The sequence below is a fragment of the Mycteria americana genome, chromosome 9 (genome assembly GCF_035582795.1).
Source record: "Mycteria americana isolate JAX WOST 10 ecotype Jacksonville Zoo and Gardens chromosome 9, USCA_MyAme_1.0, whole genome shotgun sequence".
NCBI classification, from domain to species: domain Eukaryota; kingdom Metazoa; phylum Chordata; class Aves; order Ciconiiformes; family Ciconiidae; genus Mycteria; species Mycteria americana.
The window spans coordinates 15,004,470-15,029,180 of NC_134373.1; the positions used below are offsets into that span (position 1 = coordinate 15,004,470).

Below are 24,711 nucleotides of genomic sequence, written 5' to 3' on the forward strand. Positions count from 1 at the left end.
ACCGAGCCCACACCCTGCTTAACCACGAGCCAGCGCTGGCCCGACGCGCTGCGCAGCCCCCGCAGCCCCGCCGCCCTCCCCTGCGCACAGACCCTCTCGGGTGCGGCAGGGACTGCGCGTTTGGTTGCCTGCAGCTGAATCACCGTATCTGGAGCCTTCCTGCCTTGTACCGGGACGCACGCAACGCGCCTGTCTCTGCTCGGCGTTTGTTGGGCCTATTTTATGTTTTCGCACCGACCGGCGTTCTGGCTTGTGAGCCAAGGCTCTGACTACAGGCGATGTGGGGAGAAGGGCAAGATAGAGGCGAAAGGAGCAGAGTGAACTGATTGGAAGTGGGGTTTTTTAAATAAATAAAGGATTTCTTAAAAATAAAACGGCTTAGCAAATTAAAGCAGACAAGCAGGTTACTTGGCAGCTAGAGGACAAACCTGAACATCCTGGGTACACGAAGCATCAAAGAGTTCCCCAAAGCAGAGGGCCCTGAGGGCTGCCCTGTGGGTTTGGTACCCAGACCCGGCCCCGGCAAGGCCGTTTGCAAAGCGTGATTTCATTCCTGCTCCTGGGAGCACGGGGAGAAGCACGCATGCCCAGGGCAGCGCTGCGCCCAGGCTCTCCCGGGATGGGGCGGCTGATGGGCGTATTGTTGGCTCTCTACACCTAAAGCACAAACCCAGCTGGACTCAACCTCATTGAAGTCAGTGGGAGAACAAGTGCCTCTTGTTCAGCATAAACATCCAAGAGGAGACATGTAACCAAACAGCCAAAACAAGACGCACTTCTTGAAACACTGCCCCAAACCCTGCCCGTGCCAGGCCAGGGCTCCCATTGTTCTCCCAGAGCCCGCAGGGCCAGGCAGGGCCTGACACTCAGCTGGCAGACGGGCTCCTCTCCCGCCTCTGGGGCCCAGGGAGCACCGGCCAAATGTCACTGCTGCTGGCCAGACCCGTGACTGATACAAACCATGTTTCAGGGCGACTTGAATCATTTGCTGGCATCGCTGAGCCGGCCCCGGCCAGGGGAACAAAAAAGTCCTACAGAAAAACCACCATGATAGAGCCCCTGCCGTGACAACGACCACCCCGGCCATGCTCTGGGACCTGCTGCTCTGGTCGCCACCTCGCTGTCCCCTCTACCCCTCACGCAAGAATCTTTGGGCAGCGGCCGTCCTAAGCCGAGGAAGCCCAGGTAGGCGTGAAGCTCAGCGTGCCCTGCACAGCTGGGCCCACGACCACACCGTCTCCCCCGGCGCCCCACGTCCCCAGGCCATCGAGGGGATGTGTGTGTTACCCCAGTGTGCGAGGGGGAGAGGGGTCCCAGGGCTCCCTGGTGCCTCCACACATAAGTCATCCCAGGAAGGGGAAAAGCCACAACCTAAGTGAAGCCTCACGATTTCCCCTGTTTTCCCAATGCTAAACACAGAAGAAAATCCACAGGCAAGAGCCTCAGGAATTCAAACTTGGTGAATGCTGCCTCTGCTCTCAGGAAACTTGGCCAGAAGTAAACGTGCAGAGGAATGTAACCGTTGCAGAAGATGGTGCTTGGCTTTTCAAATCCAAACCCCTAAATACATCGCGCTTTGGCTGTGATTTAGCGTTCTTGCTTTTCTTTTCCTTTTCTGTTTTGTAGCAACGGCAGTCTAACCACCCTCCAACCCATCCTCACCCCCCAGCCTCGTTCCCATCACCGCTCTATCCACTCTGTTGTGCCTCAAAGCAATTTGGGGGACTGAGCTGGGAAATGATCCATGTTAAAAACAGCCCAGCGAAGAAAAAACAAGTCAGTCTTTTTTTTCAATAGCAGCTCAGTTACCTTTGTCCTCTCACAGCAATGAAAATCCCTACAATTGGGGAAGAAAGGACATGGGGGATGGGGTGGGACCAAGTGCGAGGAGGGAGGGATGGGGCAGGAGGGGAAGACTGGCAGCACTACTGTGTTAAATGCACATGGGACTGAGGCCTCACCGTCCTCTTGTTATATATAAAGAAAAATGACTGGCCTGGAGGTCTTACTTCTAACGGAGGGGAGAGAGGGACAAGGAAGGAGGGAAGCAAGGAGAGACATTCTCCATGGTAAAGAGGATGTGTGCATGTGCCTCTGTGAACAGCCCCAGAAACACCCTTCTTGTACCTAACGCTCCCCTAACTGAATTAGTGTGATTGATTTGACCAAACCTGAACGCAGATCTGGCAACAGGACGTGCTAAGAGTGCCTTTGATTTCCTCTGCTTGCTGAAATATTCAGCAGGCTGTCAGGCTGCTTAACATAACCTTAGAGCAGCCTCACGATTGCTCTAACTTACGCTCTGGTTCCAATCTCCCTAGGCGCGCCACCTGCCCTTCCCACCCTGGGCAGGCCAGCGAGCGCACTGCCGCTGCGCCACGGCCCGGTGCCTGCCCGGGAGCGCTCACCCCCTGCAGCAACCCTGGCAAATCCTTTCCACAGCCGGGGCAGGAACCCCCTGCAAACTCAGCCCACCTCTGCAAACTGTCACTTACAGCGGTGCAGGTGCTGGAGCGATGCGGGGCATGTGGAAACGCTGCTCTGCCTGAAAACTTCCTCCTACTTTGCCGTGCGCGGCTCAGTCCCGGTTGTTCTGTACTTCCATCCACTCGTGAACTAGGAGGTCACCATTTTGACCACTTTTCTCATGTGCGTACGTTGCTGTAACTACCGACTCTCCTTTGGAGAGAGGGAATGGCTAGAAATAAGTTGGAAAAGTAAACTGGCTTTTAGATCAAAAGCACCAATACCTAAGTATATATGCGTGTATGTATGTGCATATATATACCTAGCAGGAGGGGAAAAGGGAAGGAAGGAGGAAGGGAGCGCTGGTTTATTTACTTTTATTTACTTATAAACTAGTTTCTTCATATTTGCTCTATTTTTTATTCTCTTTTCATTCCTAGAAAAATTATGGCAGATGAAGCCTCTTAAAATCGTAGCTCACTGGTTTGAAAATCTAGGCTGCAATTTTTTATCTTTTTTTTTTTTTTGTACTCTGGATTGAAGGATGTGATGTATGAAAACTCCAATTTAACAGAGCCTAGAGATTAAATCACATTGCGTAGGTAAGGTTTTGGCAGAGAAGCAGATGCTGCTTCCTAACCAGTACCAAGAATTCGGAGAAGAATGGGGTAGGTTTTAATGTAAGTTTACTTTTCTTGTAATGAATTTTAATGACAGCTTTCACGACTGCTTCTGTGATTCGTAAGAGAAAATTAAAAACCTACACCTTGAAACTTACACGACAATGCTGCTAACATCTTGCAGCTTCTGGCATTATCTTGGAGAACCTTTCAGTCCTGTTTCTATGCCACATTGTTTTCCTCACAAAATGTATTTTAAATATAAAACATGGAATGTTCATTGCTTCTTTATATCATTTTTATTCATTATCTGCTGGAGGCAAAGGGCACAGTTTTATATAGAATCCTCACTGAATGTCTTATTTTGCAATTTTACTCTACTGTACATATTTCCCAATAAATTATTTTCTTTCAGATGCAGATATTCTTCTGGAAAAGCGAAGCAGGGCTGTTTCCTCTGCACTGAGTTTTTTTTGCCGTGAGCAGAGCCAGCTCATCTGGCTTGGGTTAGTTTGTCAGGCATATTTTGGGAACGGTTTGAGAATTAATTCTGTTTTAAAGACTATAATCACCTTTTTGACCCCTGAAACCTGTTCAGGATTTTTGTGCCAGGCCAGCAATAAAACAGCTTTTGCGCACGCCAAAGGCTTGTTCTAGACAAGCAAAAAGACGGTGGAGATAAACTCTGTGTCTTTCTTGCAATCTATACCCACAAAGGAACTGACTCAAAAGTGGCTGCAACTTGTCCCTGTCTGTAACGACACAGCCCCAGCCTGCCCTGCGGGGGAATGCCAGCCCGGGGGGCCGCATGCTTTGACTCTGTATCGCTTTCAGGTGCCAGTAAAACTCTTGGTGTTGGTTACCTACGCTCACAGATGGCTCAAGGCTTCTCAGCAGTGAAGGCAAAAGTTGTGTTTGAAGGTCAACGTGGCTTTGAGGATGTCAGAGATCAGGGGGAACCGGGGATGAAAGAGGCAGTTAGGGAAGGGGACTTCATGGTGTCAGTGGTACCCAGGGAGGTGAAGAGAGGCGTGTGGGGAGCGGGCCGTGAGATTTGGGTGGCAAGACGCGAGCTAGGGGAGGGGGCGGTGATGGGTGAGGGGTGTCTCTCTCTCCCCATGCTGGTTGATGGGTTTCCTCACAATTCCTACTTGCCCTTCTGCTTCCTCCCTCAGGCACGAGTAGCTTTGTGCTGCAACAGGTCCCGAATCCGGGCTCAGTGGAGGGGTGTCACAAGCCTGGGATGCAAAATGGAAGTTGGGGAGCAGCAGTCAGTGTATCAGAAAGTGCCACCTTACTTGTTGGTACGTGAACTTCACACATCGGGGACAATCCCCTCTTCTCTCCACCACGTTCAGGGCTGACACCCCCCCCCCACCTTCCCCTTCCCAACCTATTTTAATTTCTCATCCCTTTTCCTTTGCTCTGGTTGCCTCTCCCTGTCATTTCCCACTCTGCCCCCCTCACTTCTCCCTCCCGATTCCCAGAGCAATCCTGTCTCTCCGGTTGCCAGGATCAGGCACTCCCTTCCAGCCCACGGGGAAAAACAGCGGCAGAGCTGCCCTCCCCGGAGCAGATCCCGTGCTTGGGAAGTAGGATCCCTTCTCAGTCTCATTTGTTTCCACGCTTTCCCAAGCCATGCCTCTGCACCTTCTCTGCAGGGACAAGCGCACCAAGCGTAGGGACCCTGAGCAACTTCCTCAGGAAGCCTCCAGAACCTTTAAGCCGGAGGCCTCTGGGGCTTATTAAAAGCCCCGAATGCCTTCTGGGAGGCTGCAGGAGCAGCCCAGCTCCACGCCAATCCTGATAATGGCATTTTGCTTCCCAAACGCCTCCCAAGTAGCGCAGCTGCCACGGTCCTCGCCCCTGAGAGGCTGCTACGCTCTGCCCTCGGGTAGTGCTCAACTGCTGCCGCACTGCAGCAGGTCACTGCATTTCTGCCGGGGTGAGTAACCCAGCCCTGAGACCCTCGTGGGCAAAGGCACTACATCCCACGCTGCTTACAGCAGAACACAGGGCTCATGAGGGTGTGGTCCGGTTCATTAACATTAATTAACAGTCAAATGGCTCCACATCCTTCTTTATGCAGACGCGGCAGTGACTGCAAAACAGATCTTAACCTGAGCCCAGGTCCCAGGGAAGTGAGTGCTGCCGTGGGGAAGCCATAGGAGACAATGGCCAAGGCCGAAGGAGCACCTTCTGAAACCGCGGTCACCGAGTTTCCAGCTTTTAATACGCTCCTAGGTTGTCTTTTGCCACTCTTTGTACAACTTCAGCAGCAGAAGAAACCGAGATATCAGTGTTTCATTTGTCCAGTTTTTAGCTATGAGGGCAAGTTACGACCCGATAACTTTTAAAATTGGCATCTACATGAATTATAATTTAATACATGCTAAAATTGACCCAGAGTTGCCCATGAACTGTCTTGGCCGTAAATACCAAGATCTGCATTCCAAATGTTTTGGAGTGCAGTACACATTTATTTTTACTGAACCATTACTGCAACTTCTGCTGTATCTTGTGTTGTAAACCTTCTGCACTTTTCTGTCCTGTTTTGTTCTTTTACTCTTTCCTTTTCCTTTGTAGTAAAACAAAATTTTCATCACAGAAGGGCTACATTCTTCCTTCTCCATGTTCTAGTGACTTTTCATTTAAATATCTGCTATTTTGAAAATTACTTCATCTAACATAACACTCTTGCCTGAATCTCAGTGTGCTCTGCAACCCATAGCTCCAATCCTACAAAGATTTATGCTTGCGCATAATCTGGAGTATGAAAAGTAGTGTCATCAGCTTCAGTGAAATGACCCACGTACCTCAAGTTAAGTACCTGCGTAAAACTTTCAAGGAGTCCTAAATCTCTGGCAAGATAGTGCTGCAGCCATCTCGCTGAAATACAGCCTCAGCTGGTTGGACCTGGTACCTGCCACACAGCCGCACAACACCTCGGCTGTTACCAACAGCAAGAGAAGAGCTCGATGTCGAGATGAAACTCTGTGGGGAACTTTAGCAACAAACACGCAGTTGCCTAAGCTGAAATTCGCCCAGATGGCAAGGGACTTCTCTCTCGCTTCTCCTTTCACTTGGGGCTATGAAATCAGGACTCCGGCTCTACAGCTGAAGACAATGCATATTTGAGAGGGAATCAGGTTAAGCCCTGTGATTTTTTTTTTTCTATGAGGCAGCACATGGCTGTTATGTTGTGGTTTTTTTTTTTTTTTAAAAAGTCACCTTACCGATTCTGATCCAACCTGATCACACGTGATCTTCTAATATCGAATCACATCCAGGGGTAAGGATGACTTTGTAGATACAAAGAAGAGAAAGACTCTACATACAAATACATAATCATATTTAGTCTTAAAGCCTTTATTTTAATGCAAAATAAACCAGGTAAAATTTATATAGCCATATGTAACAAAAGATCAAAATCTTTGATATGGTACTAGAAAAAATCTCTCAAATTGTTTGTTGAATTTTTCCCCCAAAACAATCACGCGTGATTTTAAAATCAGTTTCACTTGAACACACAGGTACTGTCAGGATCACAAACACCTCTCCCTCCCCCACAATAATAGAATAGTGTTCTTGTAAAGCCTTCCCTTCTACGCAGAAATAGCGAATAGCGCTTCTGATTTTGCACGTAGGGCTTGGAGACTCTGCAGCACAACTGTGACGGAGAGCACAGGTGTAGGGCCTTTTGGAAGTGCAAAGCAGCCCCTGCTCCGAGCAGAGTGTCAGGATGTGGCCCTGGCAGAGCAGTCGGTAGGATTCACTCACAGCACTAACTCTCTGATAAACAAATCTGTGATAGCTGGAAGGAGGAGGTAGCACAATTCATCTGTAAAAAAATTAGGCAACATGTGAAGCTATTTCTAGATCAGGAAGCTGGAGTGAACTGGAATTCAGGGCTGCATGCACTTTTTCAATGCAGGAGCCTTTTTTTTTTAATGCTTAGTTCCCCTTTTTTTTCCACAAAGGGCAATTGATATTTCTTTATGCATTTGAGGGGTACCTAGAGACTTCTGCATCATAATATATCACAGTGGTAATGTCTGCTTGCGGGCCAAGATCATGGCTCACTAGTGGGTGGTCACTCAGAAAATCCACAGGCTCTTTTTCTATCTCTTAATCTTTCAACTGCTGGGCCCGGCTGGCCCCGCGCCAGATCCAGAAACGCAGGCTGCACGCCACCAGCTCAGGAAATCAAAGCTTCCAGCTTCATGTGAGAGCGGGCCTCTCTCCCCCTTGTCTTGACTCCTGTTCACACGCACGCTTATGGCACGCTGCTCCTGTGGCAAACCCAAACTCTCCCTTCACACCCGCTACGTCAGTAACTTTACTGCTGGACTGGCACATTTTGGATGAGGGAGTGTGAGGCAATTACGTGTCAAGAGCATTTCAGACTCAATTTTCCCAAACATATGGACATATGGGGAAAAGAACAACTTGTTACTTAACGGCTCTTTTGGATTTTGCAAGTGTGTATTTTCAACCGTCAGTTGTAGCACCTCGTGAATTCTGCACGGTACATATTTTTCCACAATATGGTGCTAAAATCATACATTTTACACTGCAGGAAGCTGACTATATATACTGTAGTTACACATTATACTTTTGAAAATACCGTACCTCTACCAGATATTAAACCAGCAAATGGCAATTTTCTCCCAGAACAATGGCACCAGAGATTGATGAGATGCTCTGTAATACTTTTTGGTCTTGTTCCGCCAGCTAGGTCAGACTGTTCTTCCTCCTTAGCTCCTCACCTGTAGGATGCATCCATGTATTATACTTGTAGCACTTTTTCTTTTTTTTTGGGAGAAGCTCTGTACTGATCTAACAGCAGAAACATCATTTAATAACCTGTTGGGTAAGATTAACAGCTCAGAAGGTGTTCGTTTGATCCATCCGCCTCAACCGAGTGGAGCCGATGCAGTCAAGGGGAGCTCTTAAGGAGAGATTCAGGTTACGGGGAGACAATTGCGCAGGTCCTTCAAAGGCTATAAATAACCCAGGAGCTGTTTCCATCCAGATTTTATTTAGCCCTGGCTCTTGAAATACTGTAAATAAGTTCTGTTCACTGCGCTGTGATGCCATTTGAAGGGTTAGTTGAGAGTGATTTATAAAGGCAGTAGCTTATATTCAGAGCTGTTCTTAATTGTGGCCTGGCTTGATAAAGCCACTGTCGCAAACATATTAGTTTCTTTACAGCTGGATCAAATGTATCAGGGGTTATATTTCAAGGAGGGAAAGGAAAGTATTTTAATTTGTTTTCGCTTCACTTTCAGCGGGCCTTCATAACACCAGCGGCTACCCTGTGGCTGCCAAGTCCTGGCTGAGTATCCTACAGCATCTAAAACTCTTTGAGAGAAGTACAAGGCTGTGACAGCACGTACACGACAGGCAGAGTTTCCTTGGGGAATGCGCCTTATTTATGGAGGGTACCGAGAGACATTCAGCTTTACATCCAACCCTCCCTCCAGAGGTTTTTCCCTCCTACATTACTAGGGAAGAGGGCAGAAAGAAATGGAACAAGAACCGAACACACTTGCTTCATAATTGATTGCATTCCTCTCCTCTCCCTCCCACCAATGCTTCCTCCTGACTGGATTTAGAGCTGCGCCTGCCCCTGCCCCAGGGAGTCCAGCCCTGTATCTGAATCACGGAGATGTTCCCCCACCACCCTAAAGCTGTCTCCTCTCCCCTGCTTCCCAGCCCGGCTGGTGGCTAGAGATCGGTGTGAATGCAAATGCTAGAGCCTGCGGCCAGCTGGGCAGCTGCAAGTGCTCCCCGTGCCTCAGGGTTACGGCAGTCTCTCACCAACATCAGCAGCACAGAAGAAACGTTGGTTGGGATTAAACGCTGCTTCTCATCAGGGCCATTACCTACCGGCAGCGGTCCCTGGAAAGCAGCAGCACACAGACCCACCCTGCCCTGTGCCTTACGGACCTCTAACGAGCCCTTTTCCCAGGGATATCTAGTAAAGGGACACGCTCCTAGCAGGACAAACCTTCCTGGTGATATTTAATACCTGGGAAGTGACCTATGTGATTTAATCTGTTGCATACCAAAGGTGTCAAAAAGACATCAAAGAAATCCTTGTGCTTAATCCTCAGCCAGGTCACGGTCTCTCCCTGATGAGGAGAGGAGCCCAAACGGTTTAATAACGCTCCCAAAAGGCAGAAGTCAAGAAATTAAGGACACTTGGAAACTTCACAAAACGTATTTCTAGGTGGCAACACTGTATGGTTTCCCTGTGACAAAATCCTTGAGACAAATCTCTGAGCACCCACAGCCCTGCTGGGCCGGGTAGCACAGGTCCCTGTGGCTGGGGACGTGCATTTCTGACCTCCTCCCAGGCTGGCTGGCTGCAGAGCAAGCTCGGGCTGCGCGGGGCAAAGAGCCGGGCACGTACCCCACTGCCCTGTCCCCCCACGGCTCTGCTGCACTGCTGGCCCCCTCTCCCCACCCACGCCTTCTTGCTTCCTATGCACTGCTGCAAATAACTTGCTACAAACAGCTATTCTCGCCTCTTCCTCCTGGGCCCCTAGGTCTTGAAGCCCTCCCTGTTGCTTTCTTTGTCTTTTCCCTCACCCCTTGCTGCGAAAAGCCCCTTTCCCTGCTGTCCGGATGGCCCCGGCTACAGGAACTTGAGTAGTTTGGCACTTGGCACCAGCCTGGCGCTGCCCAAGGCTGAGCTTCACTTGGGGGACTGAGGGTGGGCCCCGCACCGATGGGTGCCTTCAAGCGGCGGCAGGCTCACGAGGGCAGGCACACCACCGGCAGGCACTTTGCTGTAACCCTGGCCAGAGCGGGCCGGGAAGGGGCTGCCCTGCCAGAGCCAAGGCAGCACCTGATACGGTAACCTAATATGAGTTATGGAGTCCATGCCTGCCATCACCTCCTCAGCCACTTCTTAGAGGCCAGCTCCACTGAAACCCCAAGAGCGACACTTACTGACAGGAGCTGAGGATCTGATCTCCAGGGTTTACATTTAAAGAGTGCACACTGTGTAACTACGAGACGCTCACAAGCACACACACGCACATCTACAGACACACACTTCTCAGGTGGCTGGCTGCCTTGTCCTCTGTGAGCCTGCCCAAGCATGGTGGATAAAGCTTTTCGCCTTACTCCAAATGCAGCAGGTGCAATAAGAGGAGAATCTTGCTACACAGACTGCAAAAAATGAAGGCTACAAGATAAATGCTGCCACCACCAAACAGAAAGAGGAAGACAGAGGCCAGATTACAAATCTGGAACTGCAGCATCCTTAAAGCACAGAGCCGCTGGTCTGAACGTGCCTGGAATGCGGCCACTACCTCCATGGCAGTCCCTTGTCAACTCACGATCACACATTGGATTACACAAGATCCCCAGCTCTGCACGAAGTCTGCACTGCATGCTGTGTTCTCACTTAAAGGCTCTACAACAGCACTCTGAAGTAAACTCTGGTGACACCACTGCTCTTATACAGCTACGTACTGTATAGGTGTAACTGGATTCAGTAAATAGCCCTGAGGTGTATTAAGTGTTGCGCTTAATTTCCAGCAGCCACTTTCTGTTTTTAAAAGGAATTAAAAAATACTCAACTGTCTGGTACCTCATGTACTCAAAACACATCGTACCTCATGTGACTTTAGTTCGCCTGTTAGAAAGCACCTATGCTGAGCCCAGCTCAGTAAGGAGGACTCCAGGTCTCGTGCCATTCTTACAGGCAGCTACACTTGGGAACAACTCTACAAGGATGATGTCCGACGGGACTCCTCCCAGGCTGTGCTGGCAAGTCCAGTGCATGGCTATACGGCTGCAGTCATGGGGTTCTTCTGCCTGGGATCCTGTTGTCTGTACTGGTACTGGTCTGGACTGGTCCCACGGTGTCGGACAATTTCATTATAAGCTGGTGCTCGGTGGGACTGAGGAGGGGAAGGTGGCACGTCCTGCCGGAGGGGTCCTTTATGCTGGTTTGTGATGGGCTGGGCTGGGTAGTACTGAGGGTACCTCAATTCTGCCACTCTCGTGTCTGGCGCACGGATGTAGTTCCCTTTAGATGGGTGGACAACAGGCTGTCCTCCTTGGTAGTAGGGAAGATCTCTCTCTTTGTATATTACTCGTGGTCCTGTTAAATATTCCAGTGGCTCTGCAGGTCCACGCCTGAGGAGGAAAAACATAATAAAGCACATAAAAAGGCAGTCTACTAGCCCAGTGACACATTATTGTACTCACAATCTATGTTTACTTTGGGAAAGGAAATGCCACCTCAAGCATGACAGGTCCAGATGAATCAAAAGAACTTCCGAAGGATAGCAAGGCTCCCACCTGCACGCTACAAAAAGTCTGTAACACCCAAGACGCTGGAGGAAGGGTCCAGCGCACATCACAGCCCTTTTACAATGGGGGAGCACTGGAGCCCGTCAGCCCCCAAAGTCAGCCTCCTGTGATCCATTTGCCATAATGGAAACAAAGCTCCTTTAAACAATGCATGTTTGACTGAATCTTATCTAGCCTGAGGATAAACAGATGAGTTGGGTCTGCAAGTCTGCAAATCCCATAAGCTTTACATGCACAAATATTCACGCTTTCCAAGCCATTTCCCACTATTTTTTCTCCTAACATGTCAGACTGTAAAACTTTCCAAACACCATAGCTGGAAAAACTGGAACTCCTGGAAGAAACACTAGGGATGTCAGGCTACAATACCTGTGTTTAATGGGCGAGCTGCCAGTGGGGTTTCAAAAAAACTCCTGTGATCTAGAAGGCCTGATATTACAACAGCCCTGTAACTTGTCTGCATCAGTATGGATCTGACAAGCTCTAGTTCACATGAAAAGCAACATGTGAACATGTCATCCCTGAGGATGTGCCATGGAGCCCTCTCCGTAGCTTTCTGCATCTTAATTCCATGATTTGCACTAATGAAGCATTGATATTTTTTCCTAGTACAGCTTAACTTGTGATACTTTTGAAATGGCAAAAATAATTGTTCTCACAGACATGTCACCAGAGCATCCCCAAAAGTTCAACTCAATTAGGAGTTTTTGCCAGTCTGATTGCAAATGTCTTTGCACCTTGGGCAAAACCTCCCATCGACTGCAGAGGAAGCTTCTCTCCGAGTGCGAGCTGAAGGAAGACGGCAGGGTTTTGACCCAGAACAGGGGCTGAAAGTATAAATCAATTACACCTGCTCTGTGGCTTTGGGACTGAACTCATCAACTGTTTAAATATTCTTTGCATAGATTTATTAAAAAAGTCATCATTCTGGTACAGCAGATCAGGTGTTCACAATTCGTCAATGCCTCTCTTTTGTTCACACAGAGATTTTACAAGCATGCTCCCCCTTTCTTGATCTGGGCTCCCAGACTCCACTGGAACTTGTTTTGCATGAAGTAAAACAAAACATGTGGTTTTCTGCTGCACTCGTTTAAGCCCATGGGGTAAATCATGGACATAGGCAATGAACAAACATTATCTGCCTTGAAATGAACCTACAATTCTCCCCCTGGAATAACTTAGTGCAAATGTTTCCTGTTTAAAATGGAAAGAGCAAAAGGAAGAATTCCAGGCCTTGGACTTTTAGGACCCTTGCTCCCCAGAGACTTTTTGCTTTAAAAACAGAACATTATAAAAGACAGGCACTCTCGGCTTCCCCCCCGCCCCTCCTGGTGAGACAGTCCAGACAAAGTGCTGAAGGGCCTGAAGCCACCCTCTGAGATACTAAAAGGACTCTTAACCACATGTATTGAGACAACTGCTGTCTCTGCTCACACACCTACGCCTTGCAACAAAGCCTGATTTCCACAGCAGGCCAAAGAGTTGCTCCGTGTATTTCTAGATGAAGACTTGTTCGCTAGTCAGTCCCGTCACACTCAGCTTTTAATTCTTCTATGTGCAAAAACACACTTCCAAACGTAAAAGGCTTCTGCGGTGGTAGGAACTGCTTTGTGTCAAGCAGCAAACCAACAGGAACAAATGTCAAACCTACACCCATCACCTTTTAATTCAATGATAATGCTCAAAATCCTGTATGTTAGATTTTATAAGATGTTCTCATCGGCAGCTATAATCAACCAAATTCCTGTGGATCACATTAAAAAGGGACTGAGCTTGGAACCTGATCCAGAATTCACTGAAGAGCTAGGTAGCTTTTGGACAGAGCTCTAACTGCAAAATTGAATTACATTAAAATAACAAATTCAAGATTAATTGGTACCAAAATGACTGTTGAGAACAGGACTGAGCCACCAGCATCACCTACTGAGCCTTCAGCACACAGCTCATCCCTCAACTCACACGAGAGGTCTGGATGTTGCAGGAAAAGAGGGGGATGTGTTTTGCCATCCAGCCAAAAGAGCCGTCTCCAGGAAAGCTCAGCCGGTCCAGTTCTAGGAGACTGTCACACTGCTGCCACAGAAGCTGTGACTGTGCAGAGGGAAGCGCATTCAGGCAGCTTTGACCTAGGACTGTGCAGTGAAGATAAGCCTGTGCAATCAAACCGCACACGTGCCAGACCTGAGGCATGTACCCGAGCTGCTTGAGCTCGTGCCATCAGGTCTTCATTGCTGCTACCTATGCTACAAAACTAAATCCACCATTGGTTCACTTACAGCTAATACCGTCTCTGGTTGCGTAGACAAACTGCAGAGACGAAGACATGGGAAGGGCAAAATCTTTCATTAAAAAATAAAGAAATATCCAAGCTGTTCACTCTCGGCACCAGCTTCCCTTCTCTGAGGGTAACACCCATAGGTGGTAACATTCTCAAGTGTCCTCCGCCGAGTCAGGGCTTAGCAGCTGAGAGGAGAGGTTGTACATGGAGACAAGGCTTTAATCTACCTCACACGGATCCTTTAGGAAAGTCCTGGGAAGCCAGAAGGTATGTGAGGTTTTTTAGCAGCCTCGGCAATATTACAAGCAGTGATCTAACCCATGATTACCAGAACTCTTGTATGAGTAAAACCTTGGGAAACCCTGGTAACTGCCCAAAAGGCTGCCCCCGGGCAGCATGACCGGGGGAAATGTCATTAAAGATATCCTCGTGGCTGCACCACACTCCCCAGCTCACTGCCCCTGGTGATCCCAGTGGGTGTCAGGCGTGCAGACACACATGCTACAACGACGACGCTTTTCTTCCCTGTTATGACCAGCGCTGCATGTTGAAGCCGAGTTACTTCCTGAGGACTGCTTCTTCCCCACCTACCAGCCATGCCCGGTGAAGTCTGTTTGTAGGGAGCTGCTCATGGTGCAACCAACCAGCCTGGGCAGTCTGCATGAACCTCTGACACGAACCTCCATCTGACAAGTCTTAACATATAGGAAAACACAGCCCTTCCCTCCCCAGGTGTGTCAAATTAACCATCAGAAAGTCAATCTTTTTAAAGCAGAAGAAACACCGACAGATAGCAAGCTCTGGCTGTAGAAATGCTGTCACCATTAGGAGTAAGTCTGGGACACCAGGGGCAGTTCCTGGCAGGAGGAGCTGGGCTCCTCTGAAGCAACACCATTTTCACTTGATAGCTCATGGTGTAAAAGTATACGCTGTTGTTTATCCTTAAAGAAATTGCCATAACTCAAACCAAACACTTTCTACTTGGCAGCCCCTTGTAGATGCTACGCTTGTTTCTGCAAGAAGCAAAACAACCCCTGCCTTTTCACTCAGCAGACATTGCCACCTCTGAGGAGGCCCTAATGAAATTCTTCTCCCCTCCCTCGCTGTTTTTGTTGGCTCCTGATGAGTTCAGAGTTCACAGGGCCATATCACACCTCCCAAGTGACCCGTGGTTTGGGGGTCAAACCAATAACCTCAAGTGGAAAATCAGTGACCCAGGGGAGTGATCAAAAATCCACAAATTGGGTCAAGCAGGTCCGGCCACTCAAAAGGACCAGGCCGGGAGTGTGCCCTCTGAGAGGACATGCTGAGTAGGAGCTGCTCTGACCGTCAGCTGTTTTCCAGATTTTTGGCCAGTTGTTTGACCTGGGGGTCCAGTGAAATTAATGGCAGGCAGAAGGCAGGGAAGCTGACACAACGTCCTGGGAAAGAACCGATCTCAGAGCTCAAAAAGTGTTTTTGCTGATAGCTCACCTCTGCTGGTTCCCACTGGAAGGTGCATCACTGATGCGGGTCTAGCTAAAAGCAGGGGCTGCTGCTGAAGGAAGCAGTGCAAGGAAGGGAAGCAGAAGCACCAGGTTCAAGAAAGGAGTGAAACTGGTGGGGCAGTGTGAAAATGCACTCCTCAAAAATATCATGGGCAAGGTGCCCCTTAAAATGTTCGTTTTATTGTGAGGAAGCAAAATCTCACCTTCCCCTGCAGAGAAATTACAGATCACACACAGCGGTAGCTGCAAACATGTTTCGCCGTATCACTTCATATGCTGGTTAGCAGCTCTACTGGTTTATCTTCTAAATGATTCACCAGGTAAGAACTGTGATCCATTTTGAGCTTTAAGAGCACAAAGTAGCCTTGTCCAAATAAAGCAGGTAACTTGTGACTGATGTTCAATTAACAGTACATGTGGTGTTATTTTCTCTATGACAAGTAAAGCCTGAAGTAGTTTGTTTTTCTATCCCTGCTTTATTTATCTTCCAAGCACAAAGAACATAAAATCTAATATTTTATGGCTTTGCTGCAGAATTTTTAAGAGCTTCTGGGTTTATTTAAAACTGAACCAAAGGATTTGGAATACTTAAGAAAGGCTTCTTTTACCCAAAATGTTCTTTAGTCATTGAAGTTAAACAGGTATCTGTACGTTTCAAAAAACCTAACTAAAACACTTTTTGCTTTCTGCAGTCCCACTCCACCCCCCTTTTTTTTAAAGCCCCCATTTCAGTAATTCTTCAATTGTGGAGAATCGCACAGGGTAGACTGGCCTAAATACCTGATGCTTCAAAAAACAACCAGAAAAAATAATTTCATTTCAGGTTTACTGCGTTTCATTGTTAACCCCCATTTGCAGGTCACCTTTAACATCAGCCACGAGACACATGCTCGGGTTATCTGAAAGGAAAAGAAAGCAAAATGATGGTCTGGCTGTTCACGCTGTGCCCCGTCATGTTGGGGGTTTGGATTTCATCATGACAAAGACTTTTTCTTGCCTCTGTTCTATAGGGAGAATCACAGAGATCACCCTCTTAGTACCTGGTAAAAAGCAAGGAAGGGAATGCTCTCTTCTTACATCACTGTCTCTTTCTCGCTGCTGAGGGAATATTTTGCAAGGGATGTAATCTCACATGAAAAACTGCCTTCTTACTTTGTCAGGGAGTACTTCTTGAAATAAAGTTCAAAGACAGCCACAGACTAAGTGGCAAATGGAAAGCCCACATTTGGCTGCAGTCTCTTTCATGTCTAAGCAAGACATACAGAGACTCTGGGTGATGGCATCAGGCAGCTCGGGCTGTGATTAAAGAACAGGAGAAAGCAACAAGGTCCTATCTGTGTCCAAATTCTCACTGAAGAACTCTATTGTATGCATCGTGATTGCATGCTGTTTGTTCTCAGCCAGGAGGATCTACTTTTAAAGAAGAAAGGAGAAGCTGATGTAAGAATTAAATTATGCAAACAAACAATCTTACAGTATCAAATACATTTTTACACTGTGTCTTTATAAAGCTCTTCTCAACATACACTAAAAACAACTGACTGAAAAGACCATGCAGTCCCTATGTCTCCAGATACTGTATTAAATAGACACCGCAGTGCTGTTTGTAGTCAGTGGCACTAAGAACTTCTGTTGCTTAATATTCAATGTGCATATAACTTTAAAAAAAATACATTTTTTTAAATCACTGCAGGTTTCCAAAAAATCACTGCATGACGAGCTTCATTAAAGTCTGTGTCTGTATCTTCATAGGTGAGATACTCCTATAACAAATATTCTTTGCCATTTGAGACCAATACTTCCCATAGCCAATGATGGGTTTTGCATTTAAAAAGCCACTGGAAATCAAATTTGGTATCTTAGTGTTGGGACGAATCTGCAGCACAAGGAAGTGCTCAGTGGCTGCTGTCTGTGAGAGAGGCTTGTACCTCTCAGAAGGCAGCAGATGTCTAGCAATGTCATACTAACCTCAAACACACCACACACAGATTATTTATGGGCTGAGCTGGTGGAGGTGCTTTCTTCTCCTGTTCTTTTATCAACAATACAAGGCTAAAAAATCAGGTAACGTAAATGAATACAATCCCTGGCTCTCATGTAGCACATGCCATGTGGAGAGAGCTGTTTTTAGTTTGAGGACTGTGTTTGGAATTCCTTCAGTGTCAGGTTTCCAGTTACCAGACCCTCATCCCTGGGCCAGGCACGACTGCGGTTGGACTGGATTAGCAGAACACTCTGCAATGTATATTACATAGCTTTGACTTCTATAGGCTTTGCAGACCTGTAAAAATAATGATCATTTCATGACCTGCATTACTGGGGGGGGGGGAAAGAGCGGAAAAGTCTCTCTCTCCCCTTTTTAAAGAATTCATATTTGTTTTGGATTTGGAGAAGGAGGGATCCATACAAGTTTGTTTGAAATTCAAGGAAGAGTACTTTTCAGATGCAACGCAGGCAGGCTTGATTCTCTTCCCTGACGTGCAGTTTTGCCAAGTTTAACAGTGGCCTTGACTGGCCTGAACATAAGAGCTTATATGCATAGTTTTTCTCTCTTTACAGTATTACGGCTTGAAATATTTAGAAACAAACAGCAAAAGCACTACTGTCCTGGAAGGTAAGTGCATAGACATGGTTATATTACTCTAGTTGAAGTCTAGCCTTAAGGTGGCTGGAGAACAAAGTCCTTTATTGTTTGCAGAGGACCACGTTTTGAGAGATGTTGGGCCCCAGCAGCTCCCTGGGCAGTTCTTAGCAATTAGAGACATTTAGGTGGTCCACTTGTTTTTACAGCCAGGCCCAAGCATAAAGTTTAGTCAGATACTAGCTTTCCATGCAGATAAGCAGACTGCAGAAACAACTGTAAGACAGGAAAACGGTAGTCTGACAGGTTTAAAACTTTACCATAAGATTATATAAGATTTCTTATGACAGCATGAACAGTCTATTTTCCACGCAACCAAATTGATTGTTCTCAATCCCTAATGGAGCAAACTATGTCACAGATGGGTTAACATCAGAATTTAGAGTGCCTTTTAATTAAACCCCCTCCTATCAGCAACAAAGCCATAAAACATTGTGTTGCTCCTTTGCTCCAGCATTAGTTTATTTTCCACAGCAGATCTCAGACCAGCTTCTGATAATCCCATGCTGCAGGCAAAGCTCCCCTTTCTTTCCTTCCCTAAATCCAACCTACAAATATAGGAACTGTGATAATCAGGATTAAAACCCTCAAATCAACAGCAACAAAACCCCGAATATGCTAGCCGGTGCTCTATAAATGCCCAATAAGCATTCAAAACAACTAGTCCTATAATCCTTCCTACTCAATTCCTCACTTGTTTTGTTCATATGCTCTCAGGCATGGTACATCTCTTCTACCAGGGGGCATAAAATAAAGTAGCACCTATTGAACAAGACATCGCTATTCTGTGATCTCTTCAAGCTTAAAGGGATCTTAAGTAGATTGGTACTTTAAGTAGCAAGTCATTACAACATGTGTCATTTCATATGTTACTCATTATTCAACACAACATAATACCGTGTGAGTCATTAACCTCTTGGCATTGGTAACCTATTCTCAATGCTAAGCAGTCATGCTTGTTGCTCAGGAACCCCCATGCTCTGTCGGGGAGAGACCTGGATGAGATTTTAAGGTCCCTTTGGTCTTTTGTTTTGCAGATCAGCAGGGGCCGAAAGCTCTTCCTATAGACTAAAAGAGTTCCTGGCCTTTGGTCTCTTGCGTCACATTTCTGAGACGATGCTGGCCGAGTTACATTGGAGGGGAGAAAACTTCTTTCTAAAGGACGTATGCATCTTAAGCCAGCAAAAGAAGCAAATGTTTAGGTTTCTCAGCTGAATTTTGCATTTCAATGCAGACTCAAACTAATACAAAGAAGTACTGGACGCATGCAGAACTGCCACCACTGGGGCGAGATGCTAAAGTGAAATCCCTCTTACAGTAGTATTTGTGCTGCATTACTGTGCAGTCGCTCCAATGCACATGGGGACGGTGCTATCCCTGCCACGAGAAGAGCCAGCTGCTTCCCTCAAGAGCAGGCAAGCAATGAGAAGGATGAGAGGCGCGGAGGGGCGAGACCTCAACGCTGGCCCCAGCGCAGCAGCAGCACAAAAGCCAGAAATACTATCCAGATCTCTGCCTCACCCTAACCTCTGCTGCAGATCTCTGCTTTTTTGGAGGCTATCAGGGTAGAAATTAAAGGTCCTGTGGTGGTTCAGGAGATTTTAATTTGATTGAAAAGAAATTCTGTTGCCATAGTCAGAATCCCTCTTCAGAAGGAACCAAACACACCGCTCAGGCTCCAGGAGAGCTCCTCCCGAGCAAGGAAGCCTCCTCCCTTCGCCTATCCGTTCACTGCTATCCACGCCACTTTTGTAAAGTGCTTTCAAAGACACATAAACCCAAATTCTGTCCTGTTCTCATTTTTCACGTGAAATGAATTTGAAGCATGGTGATTATTCAGCTGTGCTGTTCAAATGATTTTCAACAAATAACAGAAGTCATTAAAAGAATCTTCCTAAGTAATAACAACCTGGGCCCAGGTCTTTACTATTCAGCCGCTGGGATCTTAACACGCTGTCTGATCTTTAGTGGGCTAGTAAAAACCTGTAAGAAGTGGTTATTAATGTTATTACCAAGCTTTTAGGCTTTTTTTTTTTCTGATTTAAATTAAAGCATTCCTTGCAGCGATTTCTCCCATTGCCATGATGAAGCATAGCTGTCAATTCTGCCTCCGATGGCACAAACTGGGTAGTAAAACCATGCTTCAATAAAAAAAGAAAATTATTTTTGAAACTGATTGTAGCTGGTTATTTTTCCCTCCATTTCGTTTCTTTCTGGGTCCAGACATTCTGTTAAACTCACTGGGATGTGCCATTCCCTTTTTTCCCCGTTGCAACAAAGGCAAAGCTCAAGATCCAGAGGAGAACGATGGCTGCTTTTTGGGGGTGAAGGGGACCTTAAAAACAAGCAGCTCTCATTTCTTTCTTCAGGCAGTACTTCAGTCCCCATTGTTCCCCTACTGCTCATGTACTGATTTTCTCCTAAACAGCCTGTAACATCCTCCCCCCCTATATTTTCTTTTGTTAGAACCATTCATTTCTATACAGGCATTAGATTATAGATTTCCTGGCTTGCCGCACTCCATTAACACTCTGGTAACCACCCCTTTTCCAGCCAGCCATTAAACACCACCTTTAATAATTGAGATTTAAAGGCTCAGGGCATGATAAACAGCTGAAGTTATAACTTTACAGCTGCCTCTACAGAAGTGTGTAAATCTCCAGATTTGGATAGGCAAATCAGTTAATTAGACTTGGATTAAGTCACAAACTTTGCGGGTGCTCTGACAGCAGACGTCCTGAAGTTGAGCTTTAAATAACAAGGGTCGAAGCCCTCAATCCCACCGGGCTAGAAGAGACGGAAACGTCCCACCCGGTGCCCAGAGAGCAGTAGCACTGACTGCAGCTGCCGTGACTTGCAGACGGCCGCGAGCGCCCTGCGACTGCAGCCCATTCCAGCTGTGTTTATGCTGGCTTCTTCCTTAAGAGCTTCTACAGTTACACGAACATCAGCGCAGCTGCAGCGAGCGGAGCGACTGCCGACTGGACGTGCTCTACCTGCTGCCCATGGTGGAGACAACCCTTGTTTCACCACCCTGCATTTCCCGCCTGCCAGCACACAGGTTGCTCTTTCAAAGCAGGGCCCTGCAAGTTGCGGGGCTGAGCGCAGCTTCCCCCTGCCCCTACCTGCGGCTGAGGAAATGCTACGTGCATGGCCCTGAGTCACTGCTAGCCAGTAAATGTTCAAAGCTGGTGAGATTCGGAGCTGCAGACCACTGGCCTCTTTAGGGACATGGGTAATAAGAGGTTAACCTTCGGCTGTGAGGCCCAAGTGCCTGTGCTCCATCTCTGCACGTCTTATCTCCCTGTTGCTGCATTTAAAAATACTGTATGTAATTAACTGTTATCAGGTTGTTCAGCAGTGTGCTGAAGTGTGAATTTATCATTCAATTGTTTCCTTTATTTACAAAGTCCCTGCCATTCCTGAGGCAGCAGCCTGGGACAGGCTGTTGACTTGCTCAGATGAGGAGGGTTTAGCGCACCAGATTCTGGTAGCAGAAGCAGATTCTGGAGAGGTGAGACACAGCCGCGAATCTGCTCGGTTCCTCAAACACCCCCTCAACACGCCCTGCAGAGTAGCTGGGTGCAAATGAGACACACGCATACGCCACCGCTACCAAATACATCGCTGTAACCTTGCTCTGAGACCTGAACCATACAGCACTGAGGAAATGCACAATACAGCTCCCAGCTGCTGTAACCCAGCCTTATGGGCATAGGTAGAGTTTTTACTCATATATATGGCACTAACTTTAATGCTTATATATACAAGCTGTGTGGTCCATTCACAGATGAAGACGACATAACTGCTGACTTTCATGCACTTCTGCACCCAGTTCTTCCCCTTTTCATTTGCTGGACTTTGTTTCTTTACGAAAAGCAAATCTGGAAGCCAGTGCACATCATGTTAGACCATAGGCTGGAGATGGGAGGACATGACAACAGGGCAAGATGCCACATCCCCCTCTGTCCTCTCTGCCTCCCTCCACAAGGCTCAGGTTTGGTTTCCTGGAGCCCACGGCTCCCACCACTTTTTTTGCCACTTTCCCCTCCTGGCCTGGCTGCTGTTCTCTTCTTTGTTTTCTCCCCCAGCAGCACCAGCCCTGGCAATGCCTGCAAGGAGTCCAAGATGACATGAGACATCATCAGATCTACATGATTTTCTTCCATGCATTCCTGGTCTGGGGCAGCACCATGCATCCAGCAGGACTTACTAGCATGCTCCCTGGGCATGCAGCATCCTTTGCTCTTTGGGAACTGGTGCAATTATCAATATCCCAGATCTATGTGCATTCCCCCCCAACATTTGTAGTAGATGAGGTATGTAGCTTCTAAACAAATTCTTCTTTGCCACCTGCACACCATGCTGCATGCCAGATGACAAGATAAAATTTGCAACAGCAAAGTTCTTGGAGCACCTTCTAGAGAGAGCAAGCACAGCCTGTGGCAACACAGTCATATCAGCTTCATCACGTACCTAGAACAGAAGACATCAGGACGCTGAAGCTCGAAGAGGGAGCACACAGCAGAAGACAGAAAAAAAATGCTTTAAAGACACACCGAGACACTGCATCCCTGAGCAATGGGAAAGCGATGCCAACAGCTGGGAATTAGCGATACCTTACAGGGGTGACAGCACAGCAGTTGGAAGAGAGGGGCAAGCCAATACCGAGATGAAGAGAGGCTTTGGACAGCACCACCAAGGATAGACTTTAATTTCTTTTGAACACATATACACATCATGTATCAGAGACTACCACGTGCAGTAGAGTCTTATGTGCAAGACGTGATGCTGTCAGTAGCTTCAGCTTAGATTATGATGAACACCACAATCAGAGAGGCACCCCTGCTCCGCCCAGGAAGGCTACTACATGCCATCAGTGAGAAAAAGAGAAGCAATAGCACTTCCCATCTGAACCTGGTAAGAACCTGGCAAAGATTCCAGACAGCATGTCTCAATTTGGCTGGGGGGAAAAAAAAATTAAATAAAAACACCCTCTAACTTGAAACAATCTTTTACATAATGAATCAATCAAACAATTATCTTTGCTCTAGTATGTTCAAATCAAGGGAATCATCATTGAAAATAACAACCAATTTATACAGCTCATTTAAAGCCACAGTAAGCTAGGCTGCTGATTCACTAATGAACAATAAAGGTCACTACTACAATATCATTCTAAGTATTTTCAGATTGTGTGGTGTGATAGACTTGAAGTGGCGTGTTCATAAAAAACCCATCAAGGTACTTTGCAGAGGGAAGTAAAGATGGAAAGAGATCCGTGCTCTGCCTAGATACCAGACTGAGAAGAGGGAATAACTCGATGCAATGAGGAACTTTGTGCCCCAGACTCATCCGGCCTCAGCCAAAGCCTCTGGATGTCAATGGAAGCATTTCAATGAGCTTTGGATTAGGCTCTTGTATAGGAGGATGGTATCTGAAAGGGGAGGAGAGGGCAGGGAGAGAATGAAACATCTGTATCCTGGAATGAAGTCAGGAAGTTAAGGCCTGACAGCCTTAGACAGCAAATAAATAGCTAGAGTACTAGATGGGGGTTGCTGAAATGCCTCACTCCACGTGGAAACATTCCTTTTCATTTGTGTCTTTCAGGTATTCAAAGAAAAGACTGACCAAAATGCAGTTAATTTGTTTTTTACTTTTTGAGTGCTCATGATCTAGAGGGTACATACATTCAATTACTAAGAAACAAGACATTCTACCAGACGCATAGCACACCTCTGCTACATGGATGTTACATCTATGTTTACTGACAGTGTGGCAACTGGGGCAACGTAGCAGAGCGTGCCCTAAACTGCAGCATCGCGTCTTTGACTGTTACCAGAACCAGATGCTTCAGAGGAAGCTGCAGTTAGTCGGCAAGTAATAGTTTCCATAGGCCTTACAGCATAAAAGCAACCTCTCCTTTCCTCCCCAGAAGCTAACTCAAAACAAAGCAACTATTGGTCTAAGGCCAGGTTTGCAGAAAGATGCAGGTTTCAGAAACACAAAACACTTGATGGCATGCCTGTACTTACATATGTTGATATAAAAAAATAAGAAATGTAATATTTAACCTTGACAGACCTACTATTTGAATCCCACAGGAAAAAAGCACAATATAGTAGAGAGCCTGTGGTAAGTTGAGAATGACGTCTTTTCCAAACCTTAATGTTAAATCTTTAATGCTGAGTTGGGTTTCTCTCTAACAAAAATATGTGTAATTCTGCTTCCAGTAAAATGGGATTTTCTTTAAAAGAACTTTGCAACATTTCAAAGGCTCCTCTTTTTCTAATGATCAAAAAGTAAAAGGGAGAAATTTCATATCATACCAAGCAGCTACAATATAAACCATTACTCAAGAAGAACATTCCAGTTTCTAAGTCAGAAAAGCACAAAGCAGCAATACCATTCTAAGGATGCAAAATGGTCTCCATATACTAAAGTCCCTTCAAAAACTTATAAAACTTGTGGTATAAACTAGTACAACTGAAAATGAAATGTCTAAGGAGGAAAAGACCAGGGTTAAGGGTTCTATATTGATTTTTTTTTTTCCACATTGGGATTAAAGTGATTTCAGCTGGGACCCAGTATTACAGACGTAATTATAATTTCCATTTATATTTTTAGACTGTGTACAAAGAAGCGTAATAATGGACAGCTGAACATTTTCCATTGTCCATTAAAAATGAAATGTTTCTGATGAAATCTCTGTAAGACCAAGGACCACTGCAGTAATCTCTCAATAACAGAGCTTTCTTCAGATGTTTGGTGACGAGAGAGAAGGGAGAGCTGTCAGCCCTTCACACAAAGAAATCAAACCAAAATGACATTAAGGTTGTTATTCCCCTCAATAATACTAAAGAGATTCCAAGTTAAGATCAGTAACAA

The 24,711-nt window shown here is 46.5% G+C and overlaps 1 protein-coding gene across 3 annotated transcripts in view; it reads right to left on the minus strand.

Moving 5' to 3' along the window:
• Positions 1 to 6,451: 6,451 nt before the first annotated feature.
• The window catches only part of PARD3B (par-3 family cell polarity regulator beta), a 443,287-nt gene continuing 425,027 nt past the window's right edge, over positions 6,452 to 24,711 (minus strand). For 2 of the 3 annotated variants that reach the window (XM_075511456.1, XM_075511455.1), the window contains one exon: positions 6,452 to 11,243. In XM_075511456.1, coding sequence (XP_075367571.1) covers positions 10,889 to 11,243 — 355 coding nt within the window. In that variant the 3' untranslated portion in view covers positions 6,452 to 10,888. The remainder of the gene's footprint in view (positions 11,244 to 24,711) is intronic. The other variant, XR_012777023.1, reaches the window with a different exon arrangement.